At 37.5% G+C, this 16,627-nt stretch overlaps 1 protein-coding gene across 1 annotated transcript in view; it reads left to right on the top strand.

Moving 5' to 3' along the window:
• Positions 1 to 16,627, top strand: part of NKAIN3 (sodium/potassium transporting ATPase interacting 3) — a 195,619-nt gene that overhangs the window by 18,294 nt on the left and 160,698 nt on the right. The window contains exon 4 of the mRNA XM_031058628.1: positions 4,146 to 4,226. Coding sequence (XP_030914488.1) covers positions 4,146 to 4,226 — 81 coding nt within the window. The remainder of the gene's footprint in view (positions 1 to 4,145; positions 4,227 to 16,627) is intronic.

Genomic DNA, 16,627 nt, shown 5'->3' with positions numbered 1-16,627 from the left:
CTTGCCCATTTCCTCTTTATCATCCACTCCATCTCCCCTCCAGGAAAGGTCCAAATGCTCTGTGAGGTCTTCATCGTCCAGAAAGGGGTTAACAAACTCCTGCACACGGCCAGGCTCCTTCCCTGCTGCACTCCCCCCTTCCCCCTCCTTCTCCACAGCCGATATCACTTCAAGGCCACAGGCCTGTACCAGCTTTCTCTCTCTCATCTTCTGGCTGGGGTGGGGTGGGGGGCTGCCCAAATCCTCTCGGGGCCTCTCTCCCTCTGTCTCTCCTGGGGGGGGGCTGCCCAACGCATCCTGGTGCCCCCCACCACCCTTCCATCCTGAGAGGTCAGGCCTACCTCTGCCAGGCCGCAGGTTTCCCTCCCCCGCCCAGCTCGAAGCCGGGCAGGGGAGGCCTTGTCTCTTTGCTGACCAGAAATCAAAGAGAGAGCTCCCAAGGGAGTGCTCTGCTTCTAACCCCTGTGTTCTCAGAGGCGCATCCACCCTCAGTGGCCAAGCCTGGTGTCAATTTTAGAATCTGAACACCTATTGGCCTCTGGCCACTCCATTCCCAGAAAACCTGTTTCCTGTAAACCCACGACACCAGCTGAGCTGGGATGGTCACGATGTGGGTGGCCAAAGAATTGCTGGATGTGGGGAAGTGAGAGTGAGCAGACCCAGCAGGATGGACAGGATAATGTTCAGGACACAGAATGGGAGAGGTTAAATGGCAGGTCAGATCATGACCACAGATTAGGTGCCTGGGAGGGAAGTGAAACCTGAGGGTCAGCGTGGGCCTGATGTCTCAGACCTTGACCATTCCTACACTGAGAGAAAATTGCATGCATGACTTGTCCCTTCACGCAGAGGATGGCCACAGAGAATTTAGACTGTTGCTCTGCTAGAAAAAATAAGAAATCTGCATCATGGATCTAAGTTACACCTTTTTAATGACTCAAGCAGGTGTTAGTGTGATGCCACTTAATGGAATATTGCTTGGTGGTTTTGGGTTTTTTTAACCTAAAAGGTATATTCATATAAATTCATTCAATACATATAATGTCAGAAAGTATTACAATTTTTTCAGAAAGAAATACTCAAAATTTAGAAAAGTTGCTTTTAAAGCCCTTTTCAGTCTTACTTTGCAGTCTTACAATGATTCTTTTATATATTTGCAGATTTGAACTAGATAGACACCTACTAATTCTTATATTTTTGCCTCAGTTTCAGTAGAAAGGATAGATATTTGGGGGTTTTCTGGTGATCACAGATGTAGAATAGAAACCTGATTTTACAGAAAGCAGAAGACAATGGGTAGAGTGAGGCATGTGCTATAGGAAAAAAAAAGATTGCTTTTGCTGTGAAGGCTGTGCTCAGTAGCTGAGTTTTATCTCTGCTCTCAACCACTGAAACCTATTTTGACACAAAGTGAGTCACTTCAACAAAACCTGTCACGTGCTTTGTTTTCCCCTTGCATTCTGGATTCTTGTCTTGAGACCTTTTGGTCTGATTTGCACAAGTGCTGCATGTTCAGCCACAGGGAGCTGAACACTGAGTTTATAAACTCAGCGTATAACCTCAAGCATTCTGAAAAATGAACTCTTAGGGACCTCAAGTTGGATGCTTATAATGTATGAATATTTCTGAATGTAATCTCTGCATGTATCAGAACATCATTTGCATTCTGAGAGCTGTATCATTCCCTTATAACATAAAATAAATTAGTTAATGTTTGTGCAGCTCTCACACATTACAGTGATGAGCATCTTAGTAAACCTCATGAGGAAATTAATATTCTGTCCTCAGAGCAGGATCTGAGCCACAAGGAGAAAAGAGGAATTGAGTTAGCTGTTCATAAAATGTGTTAGGGGAGGTAAGATCTTTTAAAATAGAAAGATATCTATGATGATTTTACTGATGTTTGGATTGTATTATACAGTCACAAAATAGAAAAATTAAGTTGGCATGCATAGTCCAAATTCTGACATTTCCTAATTTCACGCTCTTGCCTTTGCTGTCTTATAACCTTTCCTTAAGTACCTATAAAACTATGCAAGGAAAGAATTTTCTCCTTGAATATCCAAGAAGACAATAACTTTCCTACTTAAAAAAATCATATAGTACTAATTACTGAATGTAATGTAATTGTTATGTTTACAAAGCAAATGGATCTCAAATTTAGATCTCTGCCGCTCAGTGAATGTAGGAAGAGCTTCTCCATACACAGCAGCTGGGTTTCAAGGTGCACACCTGCTTTGCACCTGCACTTCTCTTTCAGTAATCCTCACGGTGGGGCAGGAACCAAACTTGCCCTAACTGTGTGAAACAGCATAGCCTGGCCTTGGAAAGCAGGCTCTGGCAGTTTCTGCCTGAATAGTACAGCATTGGTGCCTATGGGACAGAATGAGGCCATTAACAGATTTGGCTTGGCCTGGCAGATCAAATAGAATTCCTTTTGTTGTGGTGACAGATTTAGTTCACAGAGAAATAAAAAATTCTTTCTTAAAAAGGAGAATACTTCCAAATAGTCTAAATTCTGCTTTTTACGTGCAACTGGAATTGTGTGAGTTGTTCATTAATTTTGAACTCTCTGCACGTAATGTTCTAAATATAAATGCTAGAAAATCAGTAGTTGATGATGGCATCAAGTTACTACAAAGCCAACAAATGTAGTAAAAAGTGATGTGCTCTAGGTTAGTCATATGAACAGTACAGACCTCATATTGCTCACAGACCACAACAGCTTTGTCTTTTTTATAATAACCCAGCCTTCAGCTGCCACACTGCCCTTCTCTGTAAGACAGAGGAAACGGCCCAGGAGTGTTACTCTTGTTTTGGTTCTCAGTGACCTACTTCTTGGACCATTACCCAACTGCCTACTTACCTCTGAAGAAACTATATTAAAGCAGTTGCCCTTTTCATGTACAGAAATAGCCCAATGCAGGGGGTAGTAATCAAGGCGGGGAAAACTTCAAACCTCTTTACCTGAACCTTTCATTGTACGTGACAGGGAGAGGAACGAAGAGGGGAACAAAACCCAAAACTGCCCAAGAAGGCCAAACTGATGGCACCTGTGCAATGCAGTAGTTCAAGATGTGGAGCTTTAATGATTATATTGAAGAAAACAAGAGGTACTAATCCTTATCTGGTCACAGCTAAGTAGACTTGCAAAAACTCTTAGGAGTGGTTTTCTCCGCTGTGAAGGCTCCGAGTGTGTAAATGTGAGGTGGCAGTGCTGCTGCTCACTGCATTTGTTCCAGTGGATGCAGCTCCAGCATGGCTGCAGGGACATTTGGCCCATCAGAATGAGATGCTCCTGAGGTGGAGTACCTGGAGAGTTCCTTGGGAATACTGTGCAGCTGCATGTCAGTAAACAGTGCATCCATAGAGAAATGGTGCCAGTCTGTTGTGCTAACAGGTAAAATGCAAAAGATGATTTGAAGTAGATGAATTAATGTCCCATTCATGCGATGGGTGCTGTATGAGTTCAGTACCATGCTGGAGAACCCAGGAGAGGTATATGGGTATGTTAAACTGTTAAGTGTGCTTTTTTCGATCGGACTCTTGGCAAAAGGCTTGGAGAAGTAGCAAGCTAATTTTAATGTAATAAAGTATGTTGTACTGTGAAAGATTCTCAAGAGATCAGATTTACACCTTACCTATTTGTTTAAAAAGAAAAAAATCTAGATTACCAGATCAATAGGTCTGGGTTTTTCGGTGGTGAGGTTTTTTCTTGTACCTTTCTTCATAAAATTTAAATGTTATTTCAGTAATATTTACTTATTTAAGGTATTTTGCTTATCTGAAATTTCCTTTAAGAGAGCTAAATTGTGATTTAAAAATGACTCAGAGTTATCTCAAAACCAGTCAGCATTTTGGACTTAATTGATATCAGTAGGATAGTGTAAAACTGTAAAAAAATAAATCTATTTTATTGGTATTTATTTAGTACAGCAATGAATATTGAATTTGTAATTTCCGGTGGTTCTTAGGGGACTTCTGCAGGGGGAGCTCCTTTTCTGAACTCTCTGTTCTTGGCTGTTCCCAGAAGAACAATGCTTATTGATATCAGTTTTTTATTATTGATCTGCTCAGTATGAAATCGTTTCATCGTAACGTTTTATTTTTCTTTCTTTCTTGCTCTCATCCGGCTCTGTGTTTAGTACACGGTGTGGACTGCCCTGTGGGTCACCTGGAATGTTTTCATTATCTGCTTCTATTTGGAAGTAGGAGGGCTCTCTAAGGTAGGTCACTTACCCTTCTTCAGATTTATGGGAGGGTGTCTCCACAGCAGGACTCTCAGATTTCAGAAGACTGCAACCACAGAGGAAAAATGTGGTTGTTTGAACATACAATTTGATCTTCAGAGTTTCCCTCCAACAAGAACTGTAATGTTTGAACTTCTCCCTGCTAGTAAATAGACACAGGTTTGAAGTACATGAATGCAATGAATCTGAATTGCAGTTGCCTTCTGAAGTATCGTCCCAAGGTGAGAGGTGGGAAGGTATTCAGTTGTAAATTTGGGGTCCTTTTTGATTGTTGAAAAGCAGGCAGTGTCATTTTGGTTGAATTTTCAAGTGTGTGTAAAAAGTGTGAATTTCCAAGACTGCTTTGAGAGAAAATTACTAAGAAGGTTAATGTGATAACTTGCTGATCAAATTGATCTCACAGTGAGAATGTTAATTCTTTATAAAAAAGAACAAATGGCAAAGGGTGACTTTTGTCACATCTGAATAAAACTTTCCTTTATATGACACTCAGTGTTTTAGGTCACTAATTCTTTATTCAATCCTCTGATTAGAGCAGAAATGTTTGCTGGAATTGCACATCAAGAGATGTGGGCTTGTTCAAGGTAGCACTTATGTTAGCATAGGTTATGCTCAGCATTGCATCTGCAGGGAATTTCACACAACACATGCTGGTTTTTATCCTCCAGTTGGACACAGATGATGCAGATCTTTGTTTACCACATTTACCACATTTAAATGATTCCAGGCACAGTATGCCCATGGCACATGCTGATCCCAGCATTATTAATAGAATAAATGTCACTGTTACTGGTTGTAGATTTAGTGACTTGAACTGCATCACTGTTAATTCATGCAATGCTTTTAGAGATTGCAGTCCTGTGCAGTGTGCTCTGGGAATACCCTGCTTGAGCAGGGAGGTTGGACCAGATGATCCACTGTGGTCCCTTCCAACCTGACCCATTCTGTGAATTTTTGTTTACTCCACTCAGAGTGGAACATTTATGAACTGTGTACTTCCTAGCATTAAGCTAGGATTCCTAGCTTGGGTGGACAACAAACAGAAAACTGATGAAACCAATTTAATAAGAAATAAGATTTCATTTACTCAATAGAAATTCCATTTAAATTTAAGTGTTCAGTGATAGGTTCCTTTGGCGATAAAATTTCATAATGAAAAGCTGCAACAGTTTATTTTTCCTTCAATTATGTAGCTCATGAGAAGTTACAGTTTTGATAAAGAAATTAGTACACTTCATAGAGGATCAAAATAAATGATCCTTATGGTGTGTTCTGACTTAAAAATCTATTAGATGAACAGAAGAGCAATGCATAGAAAAAATGAATAGCCAAATAATTGTTCATTCTTATGACACAAAGAGGTTGTATGCTTTTATTTAGTTGGGTCATGTCTGTTTTTGTAGTGACAATTATATTTTATGTATAAGGAATATGTTTATCTGCAGGCTTAGGAAGTGATGCAAAGCTTTTAGTCTGACCCTTGAATTTGTTTGCAAACGATTCTGATCATATGCTCAGTTAAGAGGTTTATAAATCAGCAGGTATGAGTTGAAATCCTTCATCTTCCAGTTTCACTTCTGTGTTTAAATTTTTGCTCTTCTTACTTAACGTGACAAATCACAATGCAGAAAAATAGTAGCAAAAGTTCTACCTGACAGTTGACAAAATTCCCTTTTATTAGGGTATACTTAAGATAATCTCAACATTTTTGTGGAACTTTTATCTTGTGGTTTATAATTACATTTAAAAGGTGTTTTTCAACAAGGTGATAGACACAAAATTACTACTGTGGAAGTTAACTGCTCTAATATAAATTATGCCAAATGTATGAGTATTGAGACCAACTTAGCAGTGATAGAATTGAGAAACTTTTTCAGTACATCACAGAATTTTGGGTCTATTTATTTGTCTTTCTGAAAATTTTGCTAAATATGACGAGGCCATTAAAGAAAGAAAAAGAAACTGTATCTCTGAAATGAATACAGATTGATTACAATTTTAAACTTCTGTTGACATTCTATCAGGGAAAATTGTGTTGCTGTCTGACAGGTGACTGATTTCTCTTGGCTTGTTTGTTTTTAAGCAGTACCATGTTTGCATTTGCTGTGACCAGAATGAGTTAGCTATTGGTGGTGTCCCATGAGTTTATTAAGTCTTCAATCATGAAGGCTTCTGAAAATCCAAATTCATACAATAATAAATGGTAATTTTAATTCAATATCTACCCATGGAGCATGCATGCAACACAGACAGACTTTTGAAATGGCATAGTATAAACCTACCACTATTGAAATTTTGTTTAGATCTTATTTCTAAAGTGGGGAGGAGGATCTCCTTTGAATAGTCACTGTTTGAATTCTACCAGGAAGTTCCACTGCAGTTAATGAAAAATTTGAATGAGAATAAGAAGGACATAGGTAATGTAGGCCTGTTTACTGTGAAAGTTTGAAACATTTTCCCTTAAATTACCTTCAATTATAATTTTCTTGATAAACTGAGCACCTTCCCAATAGCTACAGTATGGTGATTAAGGCAGTCTCCTGGGAAAAGGATGATATAGATTCAAGTCATCTTGGGTGCAAAAGGGAAATAAACACAGCTCTCCCACAGCTGCTGTTGTCAGTAGAAATCTAATGAACAACTGTTTCCCCTTTAACTGCCTTATAAACAACATAGAGGTCAAGATCCTTCTTCACTTACATTACAGATGCACAAATAAAATTGTAATGCTTTTGTCAGGGCTAAAGAAATTTTATTTGATCAGAAATAAAATAAATATACCTATATACACCTTTTTTATTAGTATTCTTTTTTTTTCTGATTTTAGCAGCAGTGAAACTACCCATATGAAATAAATGAATTTTGCCTGTCTGTTTTTCATTTACTACTTTTCTGAAATTGGAAACATAATTTTTAGTGTTAACCATTCCATACAAGAGAAACAAAGCTGTTATTATAACATGACCTTTTAATTCTTCACTGCAGGATGACAGTTTGCTACATCCATACATAAGCTCATTAATTGTTTTGATCTCATTCTGTCTTGAAATGAAATTAAGTTCTAATTGTCACATTCCAGAGTATAGCCATTAAAGCATGTAGACAAAAACACAGATTGTTTTCCTGAAGTTTTGTATGTGCTTAAATATGGACCCCGTAATTTCTAATGTGTTTAAGCCAGCCCTCCATCTGCAGCAATACATGGTGTTATGTATTCCTGTACAAAGGAGTCTTCATCTGTTTAGAGTGTACAGTTATTAATTCTGTTGTTACATCCCTCAAATATTTCAGATCCGGTATGAAAATAGGTATATTCCTTTGTATTTCAAATTTTTTTTGTAGAACATTTTTATACTGCTTTTGTATTTGTGAGTTACTGGCATTTCTTTCCATGTGTTAAAGCCTTTATTTGGTAAATGTATAGCACCGTTGTGGTATTGTGTACACATTTCCTGTTGTTTCATATGCCTTACCTATGCAGCTGGGGAACATTGATGAGCTCTTTTCTTTTTCAAGGATATTTCTGTTTGTCCTGCATGGCTTTTCCATGGCACGCTTCTTTGTTGTGAACCATGCCTCATTCTGGATTTAAGTTTTGCTCTCAAGACTGAGCTCTGTGTCAACTGACTCTTCTAATTTTTTTGGCCAAGGATTTGCCTGACACGCAGTCATATATTCAGTAGGAAACTACTTCTAAACACCTTATGTTTGTTATCTTGTCCTTCGTTTTACACATTGAGTGAATGTGAGCTCTCTGATCTGCCTGTGGCACCAACTTCATTAGGCTTTCTCCTGGAGCCAAAGGAAGTTTTGCTTATGTAATTTAATGAAACAATACTTTTTCATGTGTTTTTCCTAGTAATATTTACTTTGGTCAATGGATGATCAAAGTTTGTAGGGCTCCCATCCAGCTTTATTAAGCTGGAGACAGAACTGTAGGCCAAATTATTATATGGATCTGTAGTTTGAGGATAGAATTATCTAAAAATTAATGATTTCTTTCATCTGAGGAAAAAATGGACTAATAATTTACTTATTAAAATGCTGAGATGCTGGAACCCTAGTGCTCTTTTCCAAACAAAATGTAGTATGTCAGAATGAGAGTTAATTATGTGAACTTTATACTGGCTACTTGTGAAATCAAATTTATTCCATCTGGTGCATGTCAGTCAATCCTTAATTGTTCTGCAGTTATATCTAATCATCTCAAATGGAGTAAGTTAAGCTCAGAGCCAATGCTAATTTGTATTAATAGAGATGTTATGGTGTATGCTTGGGCTTGTGTCTTTTTTTTTAATGTGAAATGAGAGCACTGGTTGAATTTACATTAACAATGTGAAAGAAAAGGTGATTCTCTTTATAACTTGTGCTGATGTAAGTGGAAAAGTATTAAATACAATACAAACAAACAAACAAAACAAACCCATTATTTTAGTTTAATTATCACTGTAATTAACTCCATAGAATTACCCACTCCAAAAAGCTCAGAGAGGAAGTTGGCAGCATCCATAAAACAAGTATGGAAAATCAGTAGATGGAGGATAAAGGACTTAGTCTAAGATGCTGGAACCCTAGTGCTCTTTTCCAAACAAAATGTAGTATGTCAGAATGAGAGTTAATTATGTGAACTTTATACTGGCTACTTGTGAAATCAAATTTATTCCATCTGGTGCATGTCAGTCAATCCTTAATTGTTCTGCAGTTATATCTAATCATCTCAAATGGAGTAAGTTAAGCTCAGAGCCAATGCTAATTTGTATTAATAGAGATGTTATGGTGTATGCTTGGGCTTGTGTCTTTTTTTTTAATGTGAAATGAGAGCACTGGTTGAATTTACATTAACAATGTGAAAGAAAAGGTGATTCTCTTTATAACTTGTGCTGATGTAAGTGGAAAAGTATTAAATACAATACAAACAAACAAACAAAACAAACCCATTATTTTAGTTTAATTATCACTGTAATTAACTCCATAGAATTACCCACTCCAAAAAGCTCAGAGAGGAAGTTGGCAGCATCCATAAAACAAGTATGGAAAATCAGTAGATGGAGGATAAAGGACTTAGTCTAAGCAGAGGATAGGTCATTGTGCATCTATTCACATGTAAATGACTTTTATGTGGAGGAAGAAATAACTTGCTGAGCATGTGGCAAAAAAGATTTCGTTGGAGGTCAGGAGAAGCATTTTAACAATAAAGGCACTGAAGAGGATCTAAAGCTGTTACAAAGCCTTAGTAATGGACAACTCTTCTACTGCAGGGTTTTTGATCCATAGAAACAAGCCTCTGTCAAGATAAAACCCCAAGTGAGTGTCCATGAATGGTTTAGAGTAGGAGTGTTTAAATTCAAAAAGTTAGTACAAGTTGAAGACTCAAAACTTTATCTTAATTAAGAGTCTTAAACATTTCATCATGACTTATTCCAGCTGGAGAGCTTGAGGTATGTCTGGCTTTTCTCCCCAGAGGGTGTGTAGGGACACAGAAGATAGGAGACCCTAGTGAAGTCTCCTGGGAGGCTGACAGTGGGTTTTGGGTGGCACAGGTAGGGTTTTACTGTTCAGCTGTATGACAACAAGAGGGATGCAACACTGCCATTGCTGCTCACTCTTGGTAGAGATTGTATCTCTGTTACAGACAAAACTTGTGTGCTGTCTGTTCAATTGATGGATTTTCAGTTGAACACAAATCACTGCCTTCACTGGGAGCAAAGCAAGATGATAACAGTGCATTTCTTCACTGCTATACATAGTGTATACATTCATGTACAGCTCAGCTGAGAATTTCTTCCCACACACCTCTTATTCATCATCACATCCTTTTGATCACCATCTCTCTTGGGAGACTACACACCCTTGACTTGTAACTCTCCTCGCTACTGTGTGTTCATTTGCCCCAGGTGATGCCATCAGCTGCTACCATCTGAGGTGTGCGCAATGATGGATCATGCGCTGGATGTGGCTGTAGGCCTTCTGCAATTTCTAGACATTACAAATTACTGATTTTATAGCAGTAGTTAAATATAATCTCTTCTGAGCACATTCACTAGTAAAATTCAACTTGCAGAAATTAAACCTAATGAAAAGGTTGGGTTTGTTTCTTCGAAGTTTGGACCCTCTCACCCTCTCCTCCTTCCCCTACCTTATTATTCCCAAAGGGTTTTAAAAAAAATTTTTTTGTAAGTAATACTCCAGAATCTTCTCTGACATTAAAAAAGGAGGAACACTAATCAAATAGTACTTTAGTAAATAGAATTAAGATAATATAAAGCAAAACCAGACCAAATATAAGTTTTAATGCTCGCATCATATGATCCATTTAACTCTCTTGGCCTTTACTCTTTCTTTCAACCAGCTCTCAGAAGTATTTTTTTGTTTTTTTTAAAATGTTTTAGAAACTGTTCTAAAAAAACTGTTTTAGAAACAGTTCCCTCCTTTTAGTTTTTCTTGTGCCCTTTCCTACAGTAGAAGCTCCACTGAAATGTGTTTGCTAAAATATGAACTTCTAATATGACCTTCCTTATTCAAGTTGCTCCTCCCATCCTGCTGCTCTCTCACTATAAAAAGAAATAATCTCCAGGTTCCGTTGTATTTAATACTTTTCCATAATGTTCTGCTCAAACAGCAACCTTTTGAATTTTTAATTACTTTGGCAATAAACCTGGAAACCAATTTACTGTGAAGTTATGTAGTGTAATGTTGAACAGAAACAACACTTCAGCACTTCAGAATAATGGCTCTGTCCTTGGTTGGTGTTAGGTACTGTTAATCATACATTAAGGTGGTGTTGGGGTGCCTTTCAATGGTATTTGCAAACAGTATTTTTTGTGTTGTGTTAGGCTGAGATCAATACGTGCAGGAGCAGAAAATCTGGTGGTAGTTTCTGTATAGAATACAATGACTGTTTCCATGAAAAGTTGGAGAAGAATTAGCTATGAGCTGTGAATTCACAATGATGAAGCTATGGAAAATAGAATTTTATTTTTATTTGCAATTTAAATTTCTCAGACAAAAAGGTGACTTACAAAAGATGACTAATATGTGCTCTGTTAAAAAAAAAAGAAAGGAAAAGAAGGAAATTGAAGAGCAAAAAGGTGTGAATCTATTGTAGCTGAGGAGACTTTGTGGCTGTTTAGCTGAAGAGACTTTGATGTTCCAGATTTCATGTTCCAAAACTAATTTGTTGTTCAGTCTGTCTAACTCTACTGTGTAAAGGTGTTGCATTGTGTAAGGGCTAATAAAAAATATGCTTCTTCTTGAAAAGAGAATTAACATGCACCAGCTTCATGGCACTATTTGAGCATAAGGTCATTCTGGGAAAGAACTTATGTAGAATAAATGGGACACAGACAAATGCCAGTGAAACTGCAAAATGTGTCATTCTGATGTTAATTAGTTTGTTTAGGTGATACAATCACATTGCTGAACAACTTAATCAGGAGTACATTCCAGATGGTACAAAAATTGAGTTTTATTCCTTTCAGGTGACATTTACAGTGGTTCAATTTATTATATACAATGAGCATCATTAAAATGGGTGTTTGAATCAAAACTGGTTTTCTTTTATAACCTCTAATGAATGCAAAATTCTGATGTTGATATCTGGAGTGGTGGATATCATCTTCTTCATTGGTTTAAATAACTGAGGTAATATCTCTGTGGGTTTTTTTTTTAATAAGGCATGTAATACCATTAATATGAAATGGCTCTGGGGATAATGGGTATGATACATCTGCTTAGCTAAGAGCTGCACAAACAAATTTATTAATACAAAGATCACAGTCATATTTGTTTGAGTTTATTGGTTTAATTTCTAGGATCTTGAAGTTTTTTAAAAGAAAAAAAAACCCTAAAATGTCAACTTATGGCGAGGAGGGAAGTAACTCAAGTCTCTTGCAATATTTCTCCAATGAGACCTTTGGATATGAAAAAGTATTCCTGTGCTTCAGGAATCCATGCTGCAATGGCTAGAGATGCAGAGAGGGTAAATCCTGCATGCCTAGGGTTGGTGTCTGAAGCCCAGGGCAAAAGGCCCGAAAAAGGCATGGCTATTTACACATAGAGCCAAGAACATACAGAATAAGGAATGAGAGAATACAAGATCAAGAAGGAGCATCTAGTCATCTGTTCTAATCTTGTCTTTCTGAAATAAGTTGAATTGTTCATGGAGTGAGAAAAGGAAATTTCCCTGAATTGTGGTTTGGTTGTAAACAAGTATGGCACTCTCACCTGCAGGTAAGGGTGAACCTAGATTTCATTACTCAGGGGATTATTTTATCTACTTTTTGATGTGTAGATATGTTTTGTAGTGATTATTATGCTCTTTTTGTACAAATGGGAAGGCTGTTGCCGGTATTTCATTTTCTTCTTTGCAAATGTGATGCCCTTCTGATAAAACAGCAGCGAAAGATATTTTGATTATTTCTTTAATCATATTCTTGTTTAGACATTAGATCAACCACATCTGCTAGCTATCCAGCAGCTTCTAACTGTGAGATGAGTGGCTTCTGTGTGGACATTTTTGACCCATATCTAAAGCAGTATACTTATTTTAGTGCTACTGCCAGATCTATTTCTTGCCCACCAAGGTCAAATTTATGGTTTTGATAAAACTTCTATGCAGTGCTTTTACTGCTGTAGTGTATCCTTTGGGATTTCAGTTCCAGCAATTGCCAAGTAAGGACTCCTTCCTAATTATGGGCAAATCTGTCATTTCATCAGTCTTCTGATGAAGATTTAATTATTTAATTGATGTATAGTTTGAAAACCATTTAACAGTTTTGAAGGAAGTTTCACACTGATTCATAGGTTGTTTGCTTGGGGTTTTGTCTTCCATTAGAAGACAATGCTTATTAAGAAGAATATGTAATTTTAAGTAAGTTTTTTTGGTGGTAATTTGCGCATGAGACAGTCTTAGACCTTGATGAGTGTACAGGGCATTTGTTGTTGATGACAGTAGAATCTGAAAAAGTTATTCTCATAAATTGTAATGCTGAATCTCATGGGATTTTAAAGCATGCTACGTGTTTCTTATGGGGCTTCATAACTGTAAATCCTTGAATCACTGAGGTTGAAAAATACTTCCAAAGTCATAAAGTTCAATCATTAACCTAACACTGCCAGCTCCGCCATTATACCATGTCCCCAAGAAACACATGGACACATTTCTTGAACATTTCCAAGGACAATGATTCCACCACTTCCCTGGGCAGCCTGTCCCAATACTTGACAACTGAAGTAATTTTTCCTAATATCCCATCTAAATCTCACCTGGTATAGCTTGAGGCCATTTCCTTTTGCCACTTGTTACCTGGGAGAAGAGATCAATCTCCACTTCACTGCAGTCTGCTTTCAAGTAGTTGCAGTGCATGATAAGGTCTCCCCTGAACTTCTTTTTCTCCAGCTCCTCATTAGACTTGTGCTCCAGATCCTTCATTTTTGTTGCCCTTTTCTGGACTCACTCCAGCACCTCAATGTCCTTGAACTGAGCAGCACAGAATTTAACCCAGCACTCAAGGTTTGGCCTCACTGCTGCTGATTAGAGCGGGACAATCACTGTGCTGGTCCTGCTCACCAAACCATTTCTGATCCCAGCCTGGATGCCATCGGACTTCTTGGCCACCTAGGCCAGCCTGGGCACACACTGACTCAAGTTCAGTCAGCTGCTTACCAGCACTCCCAGGTCCTTTTCCACTGGGCAGATTTCCAGCCACTCTGCCCCAGCCTGTAGAGCTGCCTGGAGTTGCTGTGACCCAAGGGCAGGACCCTGCACTTGGCCTTGTCGAACCTCATAAAAATGGCCTAAGTCCATCAATCCAACCAGTCCAGATCCCTCTATAGATATTACTTAGATAGATGTGTTAACATGGGCTTATTTTTGAATTGGAAAAGAAATATAAGAAGCAGGTTATTGTTTATAATCTCTAGATGTCATCCAGGTGACTGCTTACATCCTTTGGGATACATAAACTCTAATTTAGTGGAAAGCAAGGAAGAAATCTTGTTTTACTTTTCATAGATCTACATCTGACAACCAAGGAGATTTTTCCAAACTACATCGGTAGTCATATCCACTCAGAGTTTTCCTTATTCTCCATTCTTTTCCAGTGTCTTGTGATTAGATGTACATAATCCTGAACTTTCTGTGTTAACATCCTCCTTAAATTACTTCTTTCCAGGAGTTTGGTGTTGTAATTTTGCATTTTATTTTTTACAAAAACAAACAAACAAACAAAACCCTATGTAACTGTGGTGTTCCTACCTAAAACTGACTTTCAGCAGATATTTCTAAAGAGCAGATGGAAGAAAAAAAATTTGCCCTTCAGCTCCTATTAAGTGGTTTTATTTGGCGGACAATATGGCAGTGTCCCTGCCTTTACTCCCCATATTAATTTCTTTTGAAGGCTTCAGCAAACAAAAAGCTCTAGTTCAATAGAATAACCTTGGGTAGGCCTTAAATGCATTTCCAACATGTCTGTTTCAGCAATCTTTTCTTCTTTTGTAGAATGATTAACATTTGTGTTGTGTTAAATTGTCTTAATTAGAAGAAGATTTTTGATTCTCTAAGGTCGTAGGAACAATTCTCGTGATTTTTGTGGTTTGAATCTTGGAGCAAGTTTACCTCCTAAATTTGGTTTTCATCTAATAATTTATTTAACCTCTATAAGGTGAATGGGCTTTGAGAACTACTTTTCAATTGCACAAGGGAATTGGAGGGATTGTTCCTTGTCTAGGTTATTATACTCTCTTTTTCAGCTGTCCTTCAGGGAAATTCCTTGCTTATGTTGATGGTGTGACTGAATTTATTATTCATGAGTATCAGAATTCCTTTGAGCAGACTTCTTCAGTTTGGATTAATAGGGAAAGGGTGAGAGAATCCTATTGGGGATTAAGCTGCTCTCCTGCCCTTTGTTTTGCTAGGAGGTTTATTGTCTGAGTGGCTTTAGTATAGCAGGAATAATGCTGGGTCTTCTTGACCTATTCAGTCAAATGGGGAAGGCAGAAATGTTGGAAGAGAAGTCACAGGGATGGCAACAGTGCCTGACTAACACTGTCTTCCAAGGGCAAATGCTGCTTGTGAGTAATTTTATTGTCTCTGTGTCATAGCAGCATGGCATTCTGTATATCTAGATTGCCTCTCTGCTTATGTCTTTAGAGAGCATGTAGTAGTTCTTTAAATTTTGTTTTGAATGACGTGTTCTGTTCCAGGGGGAGAATATGTTCTATGTTCTATGAGGATTGCTGCTCTGTGTTACTGTGTTACTGTTCCTCCTGCTTGGAACCCATTTCTTTTTTCTTTTTTTTTTTTTTGGGGGGGGGTTCTTTCTTGGTAGATCAAGAGTTCACGTTTGATTTGGAAGTTTCGTCTTAAGATTTTTGTTGTTTATCTCAAAAAAGTTTGAAGGCTTGTATAGATTTTATGCTGAGACAGTTCAAACTCTCTGAACTGCCTACTGAAGTCTGTCCAGTTCTGCTTCAAGGGGCATAGTAGTTATTCCTCAACCCCTGATTACTTATGTGCAAATATAACACAGTTGATTCATTTTACTTTTACTTTCTGTGAATTATCAATGATATTTGGCTTTCTTTCAGCTTTCTTTTCATTCAGTTTAGTAATTTTCCTCAGTTTGATCAGATATGACCAAATTACTGGCCAGCTTGCCAGGACAGATTATTTTCCATTTGATCTATGTCATCTTGGCTAAATTGATGTTTCTTTATCTGTTACCAGGGTATTCACAAGTGCTCCTATTTTTTCCACTTCAAAGGTGGGCTGTTGGATAAAAGACTATAGTCAGTGAGGAAAAAGCTATGCACATGTCCAGCTGCGAAGGAACTGATTTTAACTAAATCTTCATCTCAAACACACTTGTACATTGTTTAACTTCAGAGTAGTTCATGCTGTGTTGGGACCATTTTCATGTGCTTTACATCTACCCTGATTTGCAGTTTTTGTTTGCTTCAGGGTATCTTCCATCCTTATGTCTTGTTTTTCCATAAGGTAGCTATTTTTATTCTTAAATGTTTCAGGCATGTGGATATTGTGTACTCTGAAAACATTAGCACAATCAGTGTAAACGTTAATTTAGAAAAGTCAAAATTTCTTAATAATTGGTTTTTAGTTAGTACTTCTTGATGATTTTTATCTATTTTAGGTTTAGATCGTATATATTTTATTCTTATGAATCAATTGAGTACCTGATTAGTTAAAAGTTTACTTTATACAATGGTGTTAGAGTTGTGATTCCCTATAAAAATTAAAATCATTTTGTGGCATCATTTTCTTTGAAAAATTCTTACTTTACTCTGATACAGTATGCTAATCTTTGTGCAAATGTCTACATCTTAAAATATGCTTGGGGCACAAATTTACCTTGTAACAA

The sequence above is a fragment of the Geospiza fortis genome, unplaced genomic scaffold, assembly GCF_000277835.1.
Source record: "Geospiza fortis unplaced genomic scaffold, GeoFor_1.0 scaffold121, whole genome shotgun sequence".
Taxonomy (NCBI): Eukaryota; Metazoa; Chordata; class Aves; order Passeriformes; family Thraupidae; genus Geospiza; species Geospiza fortis.
Note: the sequence above shows the minus strand (reverse complement) of the source record. Positions and strands in the feature narration are given on the sequence as shown.